At 34.0% G+C, this 23,021-nt stretch overlaps 1 protein-coding gene across 1 annotated transcript; it reads right to left on the reverse strand.

Annotated features, from left to right (window-relative positions):
- Positions 1-6,695: 6,695 nt before the first annotated feature.
- LOC131630303 (laccase-4-like) lies at positions 6,696-10,416 on the reverse strand. The gene is made up of 6 exons (XM_058901090.1): positions 10,216-10,416; positions 9,618-9,769; positions 9,192-9,436; positions 8,922-9,050; positions 7,543-8,463; positions 6,696-7,116 (listed from the first exon to the last, which is right to left on the reverse strand). Exons 1-6 carry the CDS (start codon positions 10,306-10,308, stop codon positions 6,986-6,988), a joined length of 1,671 nt encoding a protein of 556 aa, XP_058757073.1. The 5' UTR covers positions 10,309-10,416; the 3' UTR covers positions 6,696-6,985.
- Positions 10,417-23,021: the final 12,605 nt, after the last annotated feature.

Consider the following 23,021-nt stretch of genomic DNA (forward strand, 5'->3'; position numbering starts at 1 on the left):
TTTGAGGGTTCGTAGTTTGAAATGAAGAGATCGAAGGAGGGGAAAGGTCTAGCGCGAGTTATAACGTCAATCCTTTCCGTAGATGCATTTACAGAAAAGTTCTGTAAGTGCAGCTACGGAATAAAACAACGTTAAACAAAAAAAAAAGGTACTTCCAAAAGTGCATTTAAGGAAGCACGAAGACATTTTAGTCAATTCAGTGGTGCGTAAGAAACCCATGAAGTGAGATGAGAAATTGTCTAATATTTTGATTCATAAATATTATATTTTATATATAATAAATAATATTATAATAAAAATTATATTATTTTGTCTGGTGCATAGATATACTAAGCAAAATTAAGAAAATCTTATTCGGTACATTAATCATTAAATATAGTATAATATAAAAAATTATCTTATACTCTTCTATACTATCTAGCACTGATGTTTCAATATTTCATCTTTTGCAAATCAAACGTATATATAAACTAAACTATTTACAAGTGGTCCAGTGATCATAGAAAGGAGGAAATTTATTACTACGTTTTTCAAAAAGCTCGTGAGAAGGAAATGTTAGTGTGGGAGCAAGACTAGTTGTAGAGGAGCGTAGTAAACACGCGGTAGTGAATATTGATGTGGTGTGTCGGAACATGTGTGGTTGGGGGGTGGAAAGAGTAAAAGCCATAGCGGTCCCCTTCAGATGTGACCAACTGCTCCACTCACACACACGCTGCCACTGCCTTTGTCTCTGTCCTTTTGGAAATCTACGCGTCTTTGTTTCCCACTCACTATCTTCAAGCTCTCATGCAATGCACCTTCACCTTCATTTTGTAGCTTTTGTTTTTTCTTACTTTATTCACCATTTTACCCCTTCTATATACTCCATCGCATGGTGATTTCAATTATTCCAAAATATATGTTTGTTTTCTTGTAAGATTCTTTTCAATGCTGCACATGAGTTTCATTTCATGCAATGTGTCATTATTTCTTACGAGACATTCAAACGAGTGCTGAAAATGGAGTGGTAAAAGAAAAACCAAGGTCATACCCAATTTAATTTATAAAAGAAAAATTACTTTTAAATTTATTGAATAAGAAATATATTTGGTATATATATTGTTTAGATATATTAATTAATTTTTTTAATAAATAGGATCGGAGATAGTAAAAAAATTATGAGAGAGAGAGAGATTTTTGTTACACAACAAACTCTCAAATGTTCAACCTATTAAAAAACTTAAATAATCCTGGGTTTATATACACTAATCCATAAGGAGAAAGAATGCGAACAAGTTTTACATGAGATTCTTATGAAAATCTTCATCTTCAAATTTTAGCCAAAAATATTATTATTGTAGTTACTCAACCTTTTTTTTTTTGAACGATTGTAGTTACTCAACTTTAGTAGAGAGTGTGAGTGGTAGTTCTAAGGTAAGGTAAATTAAGTGTACTAATACTTATGTGAAGTTTGTGTTTTGCTTTTAGTTTGAATAATCAAATTGTGATTGTGAATTATATACACTGGCATCCATTGAAAAAAAAGAAAAACTTTCTTCTTTAAGGTAGGGCCGAGTTAAGATCAAGGCAAACATAATCTTGGAGTTTCTAACTCTTTCATTAGTTCAAAGACTCAAACAAGGGAGTTTCTTCAGGATTGAGTGAAGATCGACACAAACAAAATTTGTTGGGTTTCAAGTGTGAAAGTGCTAAAGTCCCACATCGACTAGAAATGGAGGAAATGTTGGGACCTCGCTAAAGTCGACCGGACCTCACTCCCCAGACTTCCCCAACAAGGAGTATCATAGCCTTGGTTGGCTCGGTGGGGAAGCGGAAGTAGATCCTAGTGTGGATCAACGTGATAACACCGAATCGCACTATGTTTTTGACTCAAATATCACATGTTTTCAGTAGTTTTTATTGTTGTTTTCTTGTATTATGCTTGTGTTTGATTTGTTTTTAGGTTTTGTGTCCATTTGGAGCTCTGCTTGAAGAAACGAGCGAAAAAGCCAAAGAAATAGAGATTTTCAGTCATTTTGTACACATGGCGTCCAGCTCAGCGCCCGCTGAAGGGAGCACGGTGACATGACCAGTTTCCACCAGAGGGGTAACTGCCACGTTCCCATGATCTTCATGTCGGCCAGCTCCGCGGACCCCCCCTCCGCGAGCGCGGCCTTCACAAAATGTTTCTCGCTCAGAAGGAGTTAAGGGGCATGATCGTCTTTACGCAACTTCAGGAACTTCTATAAATAGGAACTTCATTTCATTTTCGTTTTTCATCCAAGCTTAGTTACTACTTAAGCCATATACCATCAGTATCTGTAAAGAGACAGTCCCTTCACGTCGAAGAGCTGTTGTGGTGTAGATTAAGTTTGTAATCGGGGTTTGGAGCACTTTGGTTGAAGTTCATCATACCGCATTTTCATTTCCGCATTTACTTTCATTGTACTAGAACCAAAGACTCCCGTTGGAGCAGGTTTCTTATTTAATCGCTTTTATTTTATTTATTTCTCGCTCTTATCATAGCCTACACGTTTTTATAGGCTCGTACAACTGCTTTACTTTATTTTATTTACTTTCTTGCTCTTATCATAGCCTACACGTTTTTATAGGCTCGCATTTATTTTCATGTCTGGCTAAATTTATAAAGGTTAGAATGTACGGATCGTTGTCACGATCGTGTTTCAAATATTATATTAATAGAAATACTATTAAGAATGTTTTAACCTTTAATTCAAGTTTGTTGTGTTTAAATGTTTATGGGTAAGATCTAAAGCCGTCCATACTTAAGATTAAACTTGATTAGTTTTTAACCAAACAAAAGGGGCGAAAGCGTTTGTTTGGTTAATTAGGAATCTTTGGCATATTTTAAGAAAACGATTTTGAAACTATTTTCGGACGCGTTTATGGGTTTGAAATATGATTCTTGGCCAAAAGCCAAGAATCTCTTTAAGTTAAATTTTCCAAGTTAAACCACTTTTCTACTAAGACAAGTAATTGATTTCTTAAAAATAGGTTTATTACTTTAACGCAATGCACACTGTTCATATGTGACAAATGAATGGGTAGACTTAAAGAGTAAACTCGGTTCTTAGTACGCGAAAGCGACAAGTTCCCGTTAAATTATTCCTTTCTATAAGTAGAAAATATTGCCCCATAAGTAATTCTATCTAAGTATAACTAGAACGTTGTCTGATATACATGAATTACATTCGAACCTGTTTCTTTTATCTGCACTTTTAATATCTATTTATTTTCTTGCATTGCACTCATATCACATATTCTCATCCTCCTTAGCTAAGCACCTTAATAATAGAGTTGATAGATTGACGACTTGGTCTCTGTGGTTCGATAATCTTATATATTACTTCGATAGGCTGTGCACTTGCAGTTTAATTTTAGACTCTATAAACAGACCCATCACAACGCTAGTGATGTAGGTGACTCACAATTGTGGGGGAGATTATTGGGTTTCAAGTCTGAAAATGCTAAAGTTCCACATCGACTAGAAATGGAAGAAATGTTGGATTTATAGGAGAGGTGACTCATACCCCTATTACCTTAAGATTTTGAGTGAATATGCAGTGTCTCTCTCACTTGTTTGGGTGAGTCTTTGACCTTTAGGTGAGTGTCTAACCCAATGTGAATGCTTACTCCTCACGATGACCCAAAAAAATCGTGGAGTGATTTGGTTCTGATAAGGTGGTTGGTTCAAGATCAAGTGAAAATCTTGAAGGATTTGCAGCCTAGTAAATTGTGTACAATAGAAGGAATATAAAGATTCAGATCTGCATTGCTTAATAATTGGCTTTAATTTTTTAGTTTATCTATGATCATTTGTTGTATCAAAAGACACTTGTAATAATTTCAAATTAGTCGAAAACTAACGAATTTTCAATGACTCACCATTGGAGACTAAACTAAGTGCAAGTGTGGAAAACACACTAAACAACTATAAATCTAGTGTAGAAATTTCTCTATCATTCTCTTCTAATTTTGCATAGTTTTCATGTTCTTAAATTTTATTCGCATGATATCATTTCACGTTGTTACGTTTTATTGCTTATAGTGATTTAATGTTTAAGCTTAGGTCTGTGTATGATCTTATCTGCTTATAGATTTCTCTATTAATTAATCAAATTCCATTCAAATATGTTGTTTGGATCAAATTAGATCAATTATTGTATTATTGTTTAAATTGATTCATATGATTATTGTATTCAGTTGTACATCTATTCAATTGTGTAATTCCTTTTGTAAAACACTTTTAAACTTTCACTCCCTCAGAATTTTAAACTACTTTTTGGAAAACTTTTTTAAAACTATTTTTGGGAAAATATCTATTCAATCCCCCTCTAGACCATTCTATCCTATATTCAACCCAAAAGATTATTGTTGTAGTATGTCATTAAATCAAAAATGAGAAAAAGAGAGAAAATATGTTTTAGTACTGCCCCCTTTTTCAGCTAAACAACGATGTGACGTCGAAGGTCGGGAAGGACAACATGAATTGGGTGACGATTAACGAGTATTTGGTCAGGTCGTGTTGATTCTCAGATTTGTTGATTGATGAGTTGTGTTTTGGTTTTAGATTGGATTTTTATGGTTTCGACAAATATAAATATGGTTCTTTTTCACTTGTTGTTAGTACGAGTTGTATAAGGTGTAGAAATTCTTGTGAGAAGAAAGGGAAGAATTCATAAGATTTTATTCTTGGAGTTGGTAGCCTTTGGAATTAATAACAAAGTTTGGAAAATACTTTAAATACTCTAGATTTATATGATTCATATATTGAGAGTTGGAGAAATTAAGAAATATTTTACGTAAAAAATATTGTTTGTTCTTAGACATTTTGAAAACTATTTTCTTATAACTCATCTTGTAATATCTTGCAACAATTTTTGAGATATACTGAACTAAAGAGTTGTTTTGTCTTCTAATCTATTTGATCGAATTGAATAAATAATTTTTATATTTCCACCTTTTATATTTTTATTGCACTGAAATCATTTGATTGATTGTCATTGTTTTTTTTATCCGACACTTCAAAAAATTTAGGATAATCAAAACTTTCAATTTTATAATAAAGTTGATCACCAAAGAGACACTATTGTGATCTCCACACTTATTGATATGATCTTGAAGTACGTTCAGGATTCAGGTTTACATGCAAAGAAAAGAGATGTTTAAATTAGACAAATTATTAGTAGCAAATAACAAATAAGTGGATTTGAATTAAGTGATGATACATAAATGATGAAACACATATTCACCAAACCTACATTTAGATTTGTGCGTGCTCCTAAATCTAAGACATTTGTATTTGTGAAACTTAGCATTGCTCCTAGTTATAAAGTTGTGATAAAAGCATACCAGAATATAATGGTATGAATGTTGAGTAGTACTAGTATGTTTTGTTTTTCAATTAGTGATCTTTTTATGTGTTATGTTATCTGTCCCTTGATGGTCATGTAAGGAAAGGGCGTTTATTGGAAAGAAAAATGTGTCCAAAAACATCAATAAAAAAAAGGAACTTTGAATTGGTGAATGAATAAAATAAAGTAAACTGGGTTTTGGCAGAGGCACCAACTACTACCAACTTGTTTCCATAAATAGAAAGATTCTTTTTTGGCCCTTTTTCTATTACTATTAATGGCACAAGACAATGTGAATCGTGGCCAGGTCTCAGTTGTGTTTGTCAAGGTGTCTCTGCAAGTCTGCATCTATTCATGTGCGCGCGTGCAAATCCTGTCAAATAAAATATCATACGTTGTATTTTTTCAATTTTTAAATAATTAATTTATTTGAATTAAATATAAATATGATATAAGCTCTCTTTGACATAAAATTTATATTTTGTAAATTTATACGACAATAAAAAATATATTTAATAAGGTTTTTTATTATAAATTTATAATTTATTTCATTAGTTTATTTTTTATATGTTATTTTAAATAACATTTTATTTTATAATTTACAGTATAGTTTATTAATTTTTTATTTTATTTTTATTATTTGAATTAAAATTTAATTTTATCATTTATAATTTAAATATTTCAAACATACATTTTATTATTTACTAAGAAATATCATATTATTTTATATTTATTGAACCATTAATTTTATGAAACACTTCACTTAATTTATCAGTTAACATTCATCAACAATCCGTTACAAATTATCAGTCATAAGTTATAAACTATCAATTAATTTATCAATTAACCACTATTTGAGTAATTAGAACCCTTTAAAAAATTTCAAAAGAGTACACTATCGGAAATTTCATGATATCACTAAATTTCCGATACAAAATGGTAAATTTGAAATTTCTGATAAAAATTTAATCATATCGGAAATTTCAAATGCACTGGTTAGTCGGAGAAGGGGCAATTGACTTCCCCCTTTATTCTTCTATTCATGTGGGAGGAAAAAGACTTTCACGCTTTATGGTCTGAATTCAACGGATCTCAAATTATCCATTTCTGAGCTTCACCGAAAATTTCAAATGTACTACCGGAAATTTTAACGTACTAAAAATTTCATATAAACTACCGAGAATTTAGTCTGCACCGGAAATTTTGTTTTCTCTACCGAAAATTTCGTTCGAAAAAATTGTTTCTCCTTCATTAATAAAGACATTTCTGAAATAATAAAAATTGAAGGGTGCCAAATAAAATTTTAAGGGTGGTAAATAAAATTCTCATTTAATGGAGTATTGGGCCTAACTTTTATGGTCAAATATAACTTTTCTTTAAAAAAAAAAACTAAAACTATTGGGCCAAATATGTATAAGTAACCACTAAAATATCATTGAAAAAAAAGAAACATGAATACAAACAACGAAAAAGCACAATAAAAAAGAAATAAAAAATATAATATATATATATAAATGTCAATTGGACATCATGTTCTTCCTCATACTCCAAGAAAATCTTATCATTAGCCTTGTTCCTTCTTTTGAACCATGTAGTTCTCTTATGATATTTAGGGCTAATTGGTACTTTCCTTAACACTTGGGAAGGTCACTTGGAGGTGGTAATATAGATTCATTTGGTCCTTTACCATTGTCCACAACAAATGCCATCTTTAGTCCCCATGTTGTATGAATTTCCAAATGGCAATGCATAAACCACACCCCTAACAAAACATAACACCATACTTTAGTATAATTCATACAGTAATAAAAATAATAATTTGAAATTCGATGTTTCGGAGATCAGAGTCGTCTCTCTTTAGTTACGGTTTAACTATAATAAATAAATAGAAATTCTATTTTACCACGATTTAACTATGTTAAATATTTTATGATGTTTTATTTGTCATAGTTATTGTGATAAATTTTATGACTTGTGCAGTAGTCTGTCTTCTACGTTCTCAGAGATGAGAGATGACCTTTTTCGGTATTAGGAAAGAAGATTTTGAACACCATAGTTAGAAAATTGAGATTCAAATTATAATTGACAATTATGTTTAGTTTTGTTTCGAATCAAGATTCAACCCGTATGTATCGTAAGATACCGATAATTAACCATGATTTAGACGAAATCGAAGAGATAAATTTACCTGGATTATCAGCTCTGAATCTGATAGCAGTCCAACCACCAGCAGGAACACCAACAGTATTCCTCTCAACAGGATCAACAAGATTAAACTTCTTTGTATCCTTTCTAGAATTAAAGTTCCCTTGTCCCCTACCAACAACAAAGAAATTGAATCCATGAAGATGAATAGGATGATTCTCCGGCGTTAGCATTCCAGTATCTTGCAAAACCAATTCAACAGTAGAGTTATAAGCAAGTCTATAAAGCCTAGTCCCTTTTGTCGTCGCAAAATTCGTCAGTTGGTTCCCTGTGAAGTTATAAACCACAGGAGGATTTCCCGGAAAATCATCGCTAAAAACTCCTTTAATCTTGAAGAAATGTGCTTGAAGAAGCGCGATTTTTGGCATCACAAACGTAACATTGTTGATATCAGCCACGACGCGGCTGTTGTTAACACAAGTAGCACAAGGATTGATACCAAGAGAAACAGTGAAGAGTAAATTATGATCAATCTTCAAAGGAACTTTTGCAGGGTATTTCTTGGAGTTCAAGCTTCTTAAGGAATCTGTGAAAGTGTTGGCGATGGAAGTAGCGTTTTTCGGAGGGAGAGAAGTTAAGGTTGTGGTTGTGGAACTAAGTGTGCCTGAGTAGTGTAAAGTGGCTATGGCAGTTTTGTTGTCAACAACAATTGGTGCATCCATGAAAGGAGAAGCTGCAACTAAGTAGTTTCCGAGTTTGTTTTTGGCGGTTAGAAGGACGTTTGTGGTTTGGCCTGGTGCTATAACAATTGTGTCGGTTTTTAAAGGTTTTACATAGGTTGCATCAACCTCAACAACAGTTAGTTGATGGTTTGCGATTTTGAAGAAGAGTTCTTCATTGAGTGCAGCATTGATGATTCTTAGTAAGTGGGTTTTTTTAGGTTGAACTTCCAATGAGAATCCTTCTGCACAATAAAAGTTGAAAAAAACTAGTAAGAGAAAACGCTTACAAATGTACTTACATAATATCTACCAACAAGATTCTAACATTGATAACGTGATTCAAACTTAGGTCCTTGTGAACAGGGGCCCTCTTAAGTTTTCGAAGGCCATGTGTAAGTTAGCTACGAGTTGACTGCGTGTGACAAAACAAATAAAGACTCTTTTGCCACAGTTTAACTATATATGTCAAATTTTAGGTCCAATGCAGTAGTCAGTCTTGCACGACCTCAAAGACAGTTCTGCTTGTGAGATCTGAGTTGAATACTTCCCAACTAGATTGATTTATGTTGGCCAAGTGACATATAATTTGAGAGAAACAAATATTTCAAACAATGAGATGGAAAGAGTAATGCTCAAATTTTGATTCATGTTGATTTGGTGTAATTGCTCAAAATGACAGAATTTGGTTCTTGAAATTTACCTTGTGAAGCACATCCTTGAACAGGACCTGGATGGCCATTGATTGTGTGAGCATCAGAGGTATTTGGAGCCAATCCAGATTTCAAAGCTTCATTTATTATAGCCTCAGTATCTGATTTCCACCATTCACCTAAACAAAATCAAAATATTGTGTCAATTCTGAACTATACTATATTCTATTAGACTAATTGATCAAAGTTCAAAAGAAAGCACTTTTTAGGACTATTATTTTCATGATTCATGTTATAGAAAATGGTGTTAGAACACTAACCCAATACAATAACTTGTTCACTATGGGGTTTGGGAAAAGGGTAAGGAACTCCAAGCTTTGGCAAAATGACTATGGCACCATGGACAGTGGACCTAAGCCAAAGAACATGAGCATGCCACCAAAGTGTACCTCTTTGGCCAGTAAGAGTAAAATTGTAAAGATACGTCTGGCCCGGTTGAATCGGGCATTGGGTTATGTATGCTGGCCCATCGGCCCATCCCGTTCTTAGTTGCTTAACTCCGTGCCTGTTAAATTTCAATTCATATTAATAAAATTATCCTAAAATTTAATAATAAAAAACAAAAAAGTAACACATAATAGTATTATGATATTGCATTATCATAATAGTATTATGATATTGCAAACTTAGAAGATTCAGGTTTGAGAAATTATGATGGAATGACTAGAAACTCTAGCTTAACTCACCAGTGTATGCTAACATTATATTTGACATGGTTGACAACCTTAATTAGGACATTGTCATCTTCTCTAGCATAGATGGTGGGACCTGGGAATTTTCCATTTACAGTTACAATTGGCTTGGTTGAACACAATCTTGTAGCATTTTTCACCACAACCTATAAAGAACATAACCAGTTAACACCATGATGAAATATGTAGCTAGTTTTATGCCTTGCTAAACAATTCTACACCTACTTTTCTGTTTGGTAGATAATCAGAGTCAAATATTTAGTAGGCTTAAGGCATACATGACTAAATATTAAGGAAATACATATGTATGCAGTGCCGTCTTTGAAGTCGTGCAAAACGAACTAGTGCACATGACTCAAAATTTGTCACTGTTAAACCGTGATTAAATAAGACCTCTTAAAATATCGTCAGAGTTAAATCATAGTTAAATAGAGGTCTCTATTTATTTTGTCATGAAACTTGAGACGGTTTTTGTTTTGATCCATGCAGATTTCACTTTATCTATTATTTTTCAATGTTATAAGTCTAGAAAACATGATATGCTTTTGCATGATTGACATGATAAAAATGCAAATAAATAGAATGCACCTACATTGAACTTGTAGTGGCGAACAATAGCATCCACAGATAATGGAAGCAAACATGCAGCCATCAATAGCACAATTTGAAATCGCACCGCCGCCATAGCAATCCTTTAGTATTATAGCTCAACTCAACAAAGAAATGGTGCTAGAGCTTATTCTTTGCTAGCTACTCTCTCTCTCTCTCTCTTGAAAATGCAATGCAAGATTGAGCAGAAAAAACAACCTTATAAAGAGACACTATTCTGCTGTAATGTCCCTTTAGGATTTGGTTGTATAGGAACACATAATACGTATGAAAACAAAACTGTCATGAAAGATATATGTTTTTTTTTTCTTGTATATTACATAAAAGTAGTTATTATATATACATCAAGCATAACACTTTTTGAAGCTAAGGTAATTGAGTTTATGGTGATGTTTTTTTTAAGTGTCCAGATTAGATGCTAGGTTTGGTCCACCCATATTGGGTAAACTACAATGTTACTCAACTAACATGCACCAATTTGTGACATGGACATGCATAAACTTTTGACTTGATCCAACAAAAGATATGTTGGTAGCATATATTATTCAACACAGCTATATTTACACTACATTAGTACATTATTTAATTTTAGTGGAACTTATTTAAATATCATAAGTACAATGTTTCATGTTTGAATCTTATAAATAAATAGAAATGTGATTAAGATGTAAGGCTTCACTAAATGTGGCAAATGAGATTTTTTTGATGAGATTAACTATTGATGAAGTCTATGGATACTTCACAATTTGATAAAACAACTCTATTTAAGAAACATTTTTTTCTCCAGATCCACCATCTCCCTAAAGTCTTTTGAGTTTGGATTAGAACAAGATTGGATTTATTTTAGTTTATTTGTTTGTTGTTGATGTTAGTTAAATAATTAGTATTTTAATAATTTGGTTTGATAAAAAATTATTTTAATTAAATGGATAAAACATATTTACTTTTAAAAAAATTGGTTAATCTCCTGCCACATGATATCTAAATATATATTAAAAATTGATAAAAATAAACGAATTATTATTCTTACATTGTCAACAATTTTATTTCAGATAAAATAACATAACACAAGATTTTCATTTGCTTATGAATATCATAATATTTTTGTGGACAAATAAAATCATAATGCAATATATGAGTAGGAATAAACAGGAACTTCCATTATTTTAGTTTTACATGTATAAATCAAATAAATATTAAATATTCTCTTCGTCTCAAAATATAAGTAAAAAATAAATTTTTTGTTTTAAGTTATTAAAAAAATCATTTAAAAAAAAAAGAAATTAATTGCAAATGACATTAAATTTATTCTCTCTTTTTCTCCATAACTAATAAGATTAAAATTGTTTTATATCTTTTTAAAAAACTTTTTTTTTATTAAAAACACAATAAAAAATCTCAATCCAAATAAGTATATTTTTATTATAATTTTTATTTTTTTTATTAGAGGAGTATATTTCACATAGGTTATAAATGTATCTGATTTACATACAAAATTATATTAATGCAAAAAATAAAGATGAAAAAGAAATGAAAAAATCTTAACATACTAGTGTCTAAACAAAAACAATAGAACAATCAATATGTGAGGTTTCGATGAAAATTTAATTGAGTGTCTAAAGAAAAACAATAGAACAATCAATATGTGAGGTTTCGATGAGAATTTAATTGAGAGTGTAAATTAAGGGTACAGTGTTTTTTCTCTCAGTTTCTATTTTTTTTTCTTTTTCCTTTTCTTCTCCAAAGATTACATTTATTGTCTTAATATTGGTAAAAGATTTGATTTGATTAAGATTTGATTTGATTGGGTCTATATCTAAAATAGTAAAAGGTTCAAAAACACAAACTAATTATCCGTATAAATTCTTACTTGGTGGTGAATACTAACAACACGTTTTTCTTTAATCTCTTATTAAATTCTTTGCATTAATTCTTTCCTCCTCTTGCAATAATTCTTTGAAAACATATAAAAATATGGACACTTATAATAAATTTTAAGTATAATTACTACTAAATTTGCTTTTCATATTATTATTTATATTTTTAAATCTTTTTTCACACGCCTACATTCTCTTTTATTTTTTATGTTTATTGTTTGAATATTTTCTATCCATCTTTTATTTAACATGTTATATTATTATAATTACTGAAAATATAAAGTAAAAGTTAGATCAGTCAATGATAACAATTCTATAACAAATCCTATAACAGTAAGTAATATGAAATTTGAAGAATAGAAGAATTGAATTTAACGTTGCCAAAATTCAATGCTAAAAGTCTATAAATTGATGCTAATAGAGAATTAGCGTCGGTTTAATGTTGGTGTTGGGGCTAGGTTAAAACGCCTGAAACTAAATCATAGTGTCGGCTAAAACAACTGTGTCTACTTTAGCCTTGATCAAGCCGAGTCAAAGCCGACACTAAATTGAACCCAACACTAATAAAGACCAATTTTTAAAGTCAACAAAACTATCTAGTTTCGGCCTAACCGACACTAGTTTTATTGGAATGAATAGTTCACTTCAATAATCTTGCCACAAATGAATTTGGTTTTATAGAAAATTTTGTGCATATGGTTTAGATGTAATATTTGCCTATAGTAAAAAAACCTATACGTTAAACTTGTGAAAGAATTTTGGATTACTACAAGGATTATTAATGGGCCACTATCACAAATGCCATAAATTTAGAGGACTAAAAATCTATATAAAATTAACAATAAATTAATTTTGAAAGTTTCAATTTAATAAGCTGCAAAAACATATTTTAAATAAAAATATTTTTAAATACGCATATGAATATTATTATATACACTAATTTTTCATTTTCCAGTCTCGTTGTTACATAGTCATCAGAGTTATAATATTTTTTTAGCGATATTGAAGACTATATTTTAGTAGCATTTTTTATGAACACCATTTAACTTTATTTGGACGTATCAATTCAAAAATAAATTAATTTAGTTTTTTTTAAAAAGATTAAAAATGTTATGTGTTCCTATAAATAACCCATTATTCAATTTTAGTCATTACAAACTTGATCAACTTTTTGGAAATCCTTGTTGTGACAATAAGCTTTAATGAAATTATTATACGACAAAACATCATGTTCAAATCCATGTTCTTCCTCTCCTTCCTAACTTTAATCACTATGTATATTCTTGTAGTTGAACTAGCTCCCACTCCTTTCCTCCATAACCTTCAACTTCAATTCAATGAAATGAATCTCACACAAATATCCTCTTTAAAGAAACCCAACTTTAGTCACTATGCATATTCTCTCCGTTGATAAGTTTGTGGTTAATGATGATGCTCTAGAAGGTATGCATATTTTCACAGTTGATAAGTTTGTGGTTAATGATGATGCTCTAGAAGGTTTTGTTCCTAGAAGAGTCAATGTCTTTTAACTTCATCCACTCCAGGTCCACATTTTTCAGGATTATGCAGACAGAAGAAGGACATGATTACCACCACGACGGTGATGACCATAAGAAAACACGTTTCTATCCGCTTCGCCATTTTTGCCGGGGAAGAAGAGAGAATGAATATGAAGCAGAAATTTGAGAGATGAGTTAGAATTTGATGTGAGAATTTATGAAAAAAATGAGAGGTATTTATAGAGTGAAAAGAAGGATAGAGACGTTGGGGAATGAAGTGATTCCGTACAAAAAGGAAAATTTGAGTGAAAGTAGGATTTGAAAGAAAGTGTATGGTAGGGTTTGAAAAAAGAGATGTATAGAATAAAGTTAGGATTTGATTTTGAAAGAAAGAGATTTGAAAAGAAAGGAAAAGATTTTTTTTTGAAAATAATAGAATATAGTACAAAAATTAGTGGGAAACAAAAACTAATAATAATAATTTACTTGTTACCAGTACAGTCTGAATCCCCGGACTCTGCGCCTGCAAAAAGATTTAATTCTGTACCAATTACGTCAGTACTATTTATCTGCAAATAAATCTCAAATAAACAGTGTGTGTGAAATGATAAACAGTAATTGGCGTTTGCGTAAGAATAAATTCAACAGCGAACCAAAATACCGTATAAGAAAAATTCTGAAAACCGAGTATTCATAAAATCAGGATATTTATGAAATAAAATCCAAGATTATATGAAACTCTCAATTTTTAGACAGAAGTCTGTTGCCTACTTTCTGAAAAAAGATGCGGGCAAATTTTGGGGTATAACAGTTGCCCTTATTCAATCTTCTTAAACCTGAAGAGACTGTTTGGAATCTGAAGGTAGAAGATGATTGAATATTTTAGATGCCCTGAAAATTTGCACTTACCTCCATCGAAGTGACGTTGGAAATTGCATTTGAGTATTGTCTGAGAGATGTTGTTGGCAGATCATAACATTACCTGAGATGGGCTTTCAGATGCCATCTATTGAATGTATTGATGGTTTGCTCATCAGAATGAATCCTTTGATTATATCTTGATGAAGGATTTGAAAACCTCTGCGTTAACCGTTTCGGAACCGTCCAAGGTTACCGCTTTAAGTCTGGGAGGCTGATCGTTACGGAACTGTCTAAAGTTTCCGCTTTAGATTTTGAAAGTTGATCTATGGGGAACCGTCTGAGGTATCAGCTTTAGATCTTTGAAGATTGATCGTTGTGAAACCGTCTGAGGTATCAGCTTTAGATCTTTGATGGTAGATCGTTCTGGAACCTTCTGAGGTATCAGCTTTAGATCTTTGATGGTAGATCGTTGTGGAACCGTCTGAGGTATCGACTTAGATCTATGTTGCTTGTTTTGAGTTGATATGTGATTTGAAAAGAGGGACCCCTTCAGAATGAATCTTTGGTTTGATTATATCTGAGAGGACTGTCCGTCTGAATAGAATCCAGGGGAACACTGCATGTGATCTGAGAACAACTTTTCTGAGGATATTTGTCCACCTGAAAAAAAATCAAGTTAGTGACATGCAGTGTTATGATGCATGTAATGTATGAGATTCTCGAACTAAAGGAGAAATATGCATGTTATGTATGCGTCTGTCATGAAACATTATATGCTGTGTATGAATATGTGTATGATGTATGATGTATGATGCATGATGTATGCTGTTTTGAGCGTATCAAGCTTCTGTTTGGGAAAATAAATCCCTGCTAGCCATTTGGAAATGAAGGCATTGTGATCGTTGATGATTTTTGTCGTCTTGCTCGAGTATACTCGGCTGGGGACCTTCTTTGAGAACCAGGGTGCTCTGTTGAAGGATCTTTGACTACCGCTTGGGGATGAAAGGTAATTTGAAAGTTCCAACTTTGATGCCCTTTGAAGTGGGAATGAGGAAGATGCATAATCCTCCGATGCACTATTTGACCAAGTCCTGGTGTGGAGACCACACTTTCTGGGGATAGCACTCTTGAACAGCCCTGCTGGGAAATAAGATTTCTCGAATCACTTTGTTGGAGAGAAAAATCTCATTGAGGAACTTGCTGAGAAAAGCATCTCTGTTGGGGATTTTTCTTCTGATGTTGGTTTCGGGATGATGTCCGAATGATTGGGACATTACCTGAATGCTATTCCTGATTTTCTGGTAAACATCAATCATATTCAAATGCACATGTTCATTCAAAATTATCATTTGGGACGTTTACGTATTCAAAACAGAAACAGTGAAAATGTTGATTTTGAGCATGATCTGTATTGATTTTTGAAAAAGAGCCGAGATAGGCTAATTAGTACAAGGAGACAAAACTCCTAGTAGTAGGAAATTGTCATAAAGCTTTGAAAAATATATAGAGAATAGCTATGTGAAAATAATCCAGTCAAGTTTCAATTCTGCTATTGTCAATCTGTCTTCGAGCATCTCATCCCTCACTTGTTGGAAGAAAGTAATTGGACTGATCGGTGTCTTTGATGTGTTGAACCTTGAAGGTGAGTAGGTAGCCAAACAGAACATAGTTGTACGCTTTATTCCCTAACTTTGCCTAGACTTCCTTTTCAGGTTTTCAGCCTACCGGGATAATATTTATTTAGTCTCTAATTTTTGCCTGGATCGCCTTTTCAGGTTTTTAATCCACCGAGACGCTCATTTTTGCCTAAGTTGCCCTTTCAGGTTTTCAACTTAGCGAGCTTTTCTTTAAGCGAAATACTTTTTGACTATGTCCGCATTTACAGGATGTGGGAAATCCTCGCCATCCATAGTGGTAAGCAGCATGGCACCGCCGGAGAATATTTTCTTGATTACAAACGGTCCCTCATAAGTGGGAGTCCACTTGCCCCTGGGGTCACCTTGTGGTAGGATGATGCGTTTAACAACCAAACCATCGGTTTGGTATGCTTGACTTTTGACTTTCTTGTTGAAGGCTTTGATCATACGCTTTTGGTACAACTGACCATGACAAATAGCTGCGAGCCTCTTCTCATCAATCAAGTTTATCTGGTCCAACCGAGTCTGAATCCAATCGTCTTCGTCTAGATCAGCTTCTTTCATAATCCTTAGGGAAGGAATCTGAGTTTCAATTGGAAGAACTGCCTCCATACCATAGACTAAGGAGAATGGAGTCGCCCCTGTTGAAGTACGTGCTGATGTGCGATAACCATGAAGAGCAAAAGGTAACATCTCATGCCAGTCTTTATAGGTTACTGTCATCTTCTGTATGATTTTCTTGATTTTCTTGTTGGCAGCTTCCACTGCGCCATTCATCTTTGGTTGATATGGAGAGGAATTATGATGTTTGATCTGGAATTGTGTGCAGAGTTCAGTAATCATTCTGTTGTTTAAATTTGTGCCATTGTCTGTGATGATCCTTTCAGGGATGCCATACCGACAAATGAGATTATGCTTGATAAATCGGGCCACAACATTTTTTGTGACAGAAGCAAATGAAGCTGCTTCTACCCATTTTGTGAAGTAGTCAATAGCGACTAGGATAAAACGATGTATGTTGGAGGCAGTAGGCTTGATTTCTCCGATCATATCAATACCTCACATTGCAAAAGGCCAAGGAGCCGTCAGGACGTTTAATGGGACCGGAGGTACATGTACTTTGTCGGCATATATCTGGCATTTGTGACAGGTTCTGGAGTGATGATGGCAGTCTGTCTCCATGGTAGACCAATAATAACCTGCTCTTAGGATCTTTTTAGCCATTGTATGTCCACTTGAATGAGTACCAAAAGCACCATCGTGTATGTCTTCCATAATCTGTTCTGCTTCCTTCTTGTTTACACAACGAAGTAAAGTCGAGTCATGGTTGCGTTTGTATAGGGTTCCATTACTTAGGAAGAATTTGGCAGCAAATCTTCTTAGAAATTTTCTATCGTTAATGGATGCCCCTTCAGGGTACTCCTGAGTTTCGAGATATCTTTTTACTTCATGGAACCATGGTTTTTCTTCCGTTCCTTCGGCATTGATCTCATTGCAATAGGCTGGTTCATCCTGTCTGTAAATGGTGATCATCGGCGCCTCATTGTCCCACCTGACTTTGAACATGGATGACATGGTAGCTAAGGCATCAGCTAGTTGATTTTCTTCGCGCGGGATATGTTTAAAAGTGATTTCTTCAAAGTAAGGAATCAAACTCAGCACATATTCTTTGTAAGGAATTAGATTCGGGTGCTTCGTGTCCCATTCCTCTTTGACTTGATAAATTACAAGTGCCGAGTCTCCGTAGACCTCCATGAACTTGATTCTTAAATCGATTGCAGCTTTGAGACCCAGAATACATGCTTCATACTCGGCTATATTGTTAGTGCAGTTGAAGCATAACCTGGCAGTGAATGGTGTATAACCTCCTGCAGGGGAAATGATCACAGCTCCGATGCCATTGCCGAGTGTATTAGAAGCTCCATCAAAAACCATAGTCCATCGGGATCCTGGCTTGGGTCCTTCTTCTGGTCCTGGTTGTTCGTAGTCAGCAACTAGCATAATGTCTTCATCTGGGAAGTCAAAGTTCAATGCTTGATAATCGTCCACTGCTTGATGAGCCAGATTATCAGCTACCACACTCCCTTTGATTGCTTTTTGTGAAGTGTACTGGATGTCATACTCTGTTAAGATCATTTGCCATCTTGCTATTCTTCCAGAGAGAGCAGTTTTTTCGAACACATACTTGATAGGATCCATTTTGGAGATTAGGAAAGTGGTATGATTTAGCATATACTGTCTTAGTCGGCGAGCCGCCCATGCTAAGGCACAGAAAGTTTTCTCGAGCAGTGAGTGTCTTGTTTCACAATCAGTAAACTTTTTACTAAGATAGTAGATTTCATGATCTTTTCGGCCAGACTCGTCATGTTGCCCCAGTACACACCCCATTGAATCTTCTAACACTGTTAGGTACATTATCAGAGGTCTCCCTTCCACTGGTGGTAACAAGATTGGTGGTTTTTAGAGATATTCTTTGATCTTATCAAAAGCTAATTGGCATTTGTCATTCCATCTTTCCACTTGATCTTTCTTCAACAGTTTGAAGATCGGCACACAAGTAGTAGTCATATGGGCAATAAATCTGGCTATGTAATTGTCGCTACCGCAAAAAAATGGAATCAGAGTCGCCACTAATATATTTATCCCATCAAGGGAAAGGAATATCAGAAACCTAACTCGAAACAAGGACAAGGTCTTTCGACCAGAGAACAGGGCACGGGAGTCGGTTACGCAAGGGGAAGGTGCTAGCACCCCTCACGCCCATCGTACTCGATGGTATCCACCTACGTTTGTTTCTATCTAAAGGGTGTATCTATGTCTAAAACCTAAATGCGAATGAATGCAAAGGAAATACGGGGGAAAAAAGGAATTATTTACAAGTGTGCCCGCTTAGGCCCCGCGACCCAATGCCTACGTATCCCTTACAAGGAATCAGAGCTACCGTAGTTCGGCTCCATAGTTTCCATTTGTTTTGTGTTTTTTAGTTGAACAGAGGTTAAGGTCACAATCCACGATGCTCGACCTTTGGAGACTTATACGCCTAGTTTGGAATGGACTCAACATGCTCTTAAGCGCCTAACAAGGCAAAAGAATGAACTTGGGTTTGTGTTTTTTATGTAACTACATGATGAACAAAACCCAATACAAGGTTTCGCACCACTTCGTCACTTTGTTTTAATTTGAGCCTTTATTAAGTGTTTTAAGCGTTTTTGGTTGGGTATTTTTTAAGGGAATTTACTTTGCGATCAGAATCACATAAAATGTATAATGATCAAGAAGCAGATTAGGGAATGAATCCCACTCACTTCTATCCCATTATATAATGTTCAAGAAACAGATTAGGGAATGAATCCCACTCATTTCTATCCCATTAATTAATGTTCGAGAAACAGATTAGGGAATGAATCCCACTCATTTCTCTCCCATTAAGTAGTGACCGAGAAACAGATTAGGGAATGAATCCCACTCATTTCTATGCCATTAAGTGATTGAGAAACATATTAGGGAATGAATCCCACTCATTTCTCTATCACTTTCTTAATGTGATTCGCCTCTTTATTTATTAGTGTTTTAATGTTGAAAAAGAAAAAGAATGAACAAAGAGGAACTAACCTATTCTCTAATCTAAGTTATTCTATTCTACAAATGGCCCTAAGGTTAAGGATAAGGGACCTCTACTTATGTTATCATGCATAGACTACAACCTAAGTTGTTCTATGTGACTAATCTTAATGAAGATTGAAGTCACCACCCTAAGGGAACATGGTAAGCATATAGTAAGAGATAAGCAAAAGCAACAAGCAAGGTAGGTGACTTAATGAAGTCCCTAACCAAGTCTACTCCTAAGAGAGACTACACACAATGAATCCCAAAAGAAAACAATCCACAAAAGGTGGAGGAAGAACAAACAATCGTCGCCTCTTAAACTAACAACAATCAAAGTATGAAAGAAGAGTCAAAGCATAAGAATGGGGGAAGAAAGCCCTAGGGCAGTAGCAAACCAAGGAATTAAGTGTCCTAAATCAAACACAAAAGCATCATGGCAACACACGAAAATATTCACAAGAAGTTACCAAAGTATCGCTTGAATCGTTACCTAACAATTAGTGAACAAACATCAATTAATCAAAACAAAAAGCAAATGAAAACATGAACTAAATTTGAGGTCAGTAGCATATTATATCATTTATAGGTCTAAGGCTTTGTACCAATCTATGTTAGTCAATTAGCTTGAAACAACGCAAAGTTCTAACAAAAACTAGACAAAACTAGGTCAAAACTAGTTAGTAAGTTCAAATGGTGAATGAAGTTAGAAAAATATAATCAAATGATGGAAGTCAGTAGCTAATAACCTCTAATAGGTGTCTAAACAATCATGGAATCAAGCCACAAAGTTACATACAAAATTATAGGTCATTTGGACAAGTTTTGATACAATCGTTAGCCAAAAGCAAGTTATTTACATGTAAGAAAGGAACATTCAAGTAAAATAAGAAGAAACGATTTAAAAATGTAATTCCAGGTCTTAGGACCTATAAACATCCCTAATTATATGTACAAAAAGGATCTAAGGCTATTGCATAAATGCAAAGCAAATTATAGGTCAAATTCACATGGTTATCCGTTTAGGAACGCACATTAATCGTGTATAGAAAACCTAATGCAAACCTAACCAAAACATGAAATTGGACTTTTATTTTTTACACACAATATGGTATATGAGTCTAATGATATCACACAAAAAATGGCAATCAAATTCTATTCCTAAGGCCTTTAACCAAATTATATTGTAAAACATACTAAACATAAAAGGAGAATGAACATATGTGAAGAAAAGATTTATTAAAAATAGGAAAAAAATTTCTAAAAATCTATAAAAAATACTACAACTATTTACACACAAAAAACTACCTAAAACATATTTTTATTGATTTTTATTTGAACCAAAATTGACTTAACAAGCAAAAGTTGAAGCGGAAACAATTTGAAACAAAATACTAAATTTGCCTAAGGATGGGGTGTAGTAGTAAAAGAGACCGAACTGAAATTATTGTGTTGGGGGTGTAGAAATTAATTGGCGCATGGCCCAGGTAGCAATTCAAAACCATGGTCCATGGTCCATGTCACACATATCACCATTTTCATTTCATTTTTATATTATTGCTTCAGCATGTACATCATTTATGTACCATAAAATTCATTAAAACGTGACATTGAAATGCAAAATATGATATCAATGGGACAATGCAAAAATTAAATAAGAAAAGGAAAAAATATTATGCCAAGCCAATCATGTGCCACCACCTTAGCCCCCTTTATCCAAACGAAAAAAAAAAGCAATTGAATTGAAAAGGAAAAAACGTACAGCATGCCAATAATAGGGTTTCACCTCTCATGTTGTTCACGTGAACAGTACGTGGTGGTACTGTTCATCTTCTCCGATGAGCTAAACGCGATACACGGCGGCGATGGGTACAAACACAACCGGAAAATAAAAAAACACATCCCCCCATGAAATCGAACCCTGAGTCCGAATATACGATTGTTTTCAGCGTTCGAACATTCTAACATCAAGAAACATAGCACACAACATCGAATTGAAAAAACGAATCGAGAATATGCAATATTTAACCACCGAAAACATGTGACGCTACTCGTCCAGCCTCCCGATGGTGAGGAGCGCGCCAGATGCAAATGAACCTAGAGCATGGAAACTAGAATGCTGAGAAGGATTCAGAAACTTACCTGAAATTTCTCGATTCCGAACTTGAGAACATTCTACTTTCTGAGCATCTTTGAGTATGGTGATGATAAACTTTGAGAAGATTCCATCTTGAGAAATAAACTCAAGATCTGTGTACGATTCTTGAATCTTGATGGTGATGAAGTCCGCTTCAAGCAGCCACTGATAATGGTGTCGAATCCGATTGCGGTTTGCTTAGTGTTTGAACAATGAAGGTGATGATGACATAGAGGTGATGAAGATGATGCTTCTTGATGTTCGTTATGATTGTTGATGACGAAGAATGAGGGTTGTTGTGGTGGTTGAAGATTATGGTGGCCGTTAGAAGTTTGTTGTGGTGGTTAGAGAGAGAAAAGTGACGAGAGAGAAGCGTGAGTGAGTGTGTGAAACTGGAGAAGCCTTGTGAGTCCCCCTCTCATGTGAGGTGATTTTTAGTTTTATATCATGGTGGTGTATGGGAGGTTATCGTGAGGTAGCATGTGGTGGATAATTTGAACATACGTAATGAACACCTTTTGGACCTTGTGGTAAGTCTCTTAATGAGCTTTTTTGTATTCAAGACTATGCATGGCTGGTTATGGTAAGTTCTCTTTTTGAATTTATGCATGTCATGGGATATTGCTTGATGCATGCTGTGATGTTCAGAATTTGCATGGTTATTTTGGGTGAAAATACTGACATACAGCCATCTTGCGCAAGCTGCAATCGTCCACGCACCGTGTTTCACTTTTCTAGCAACATCACTATGTAATAATTCTAACCCAAGGCTTTGACATTGTACACATATAACTCCCCATATGGATTATCTATCATGTCACTCATGTGATCTATAGAAAGAGGGAAATGAGGAGAGTAATCTATATGTTATGTTCATTAAGAGATATGTTTGTAAGAGTGAGAGAAGTGACCACAAACATATGTAGTTACACTCAACCTTTCTTGATTGCGTGACTTGGTCCCTGCTAGCCCAATGTTTCCTTAAATGTACATTTCCCAGGGCGTGACTTTGATGACCTGAAACTGAATCATCCCAAACCCAATTTCCATAATTTTTGTCTTGTTGGGTGGAGGACATAGGCTATAACATGCTCACACTAGAAGTAGCCCAAAAGGATCCCCACGATTCTCTAAAATTTGCTTTAGATTTGGCATGCCACATGTTTGACAAAATG

The sequence above is a fragment of the Vicia villosa genome, unplaced genomic scaffold (genome assembly GCF_029867415.1).
Source record: "Vicia villosa cultivar HV-30 ecotype Madison, WI unplaced genomic scaffold, Vvil1.0 ctg.000666F_1_1, whole genome shotgun sequence".
Lineage (NCBI taxonomy): Eukaryota > Viridiplantae > Streptophyta > Magnoliopsida > Fabales > Fabaceae > Vicia > Vicia villosa.

Bases quoted from the DNA above. Each gene is read 5' to 3' on its own strand.
- LOC131630303 (XM_058901090.1), bottom strand. From the start codon at position 10,308: ATGGCGGCGGTGCGATTTCAAATTGTGCTATTGATGGCTGCATGTTTG. The intron at 9,051-9,191 runs GTTAGTGTTCTA...GATTTTGTTTAG, and splicing joins TGAACAAGTTATTGTATTGG to GTGAATGGTGGAAATCAGAT. The intron at 7,117-7,542 runs GTAAATTTATCT...ATGTTTTGTTAG, and splicing joins ATTCAGAGCTGATAATCCAG to GGGTGTGGTTTATGCATTGC.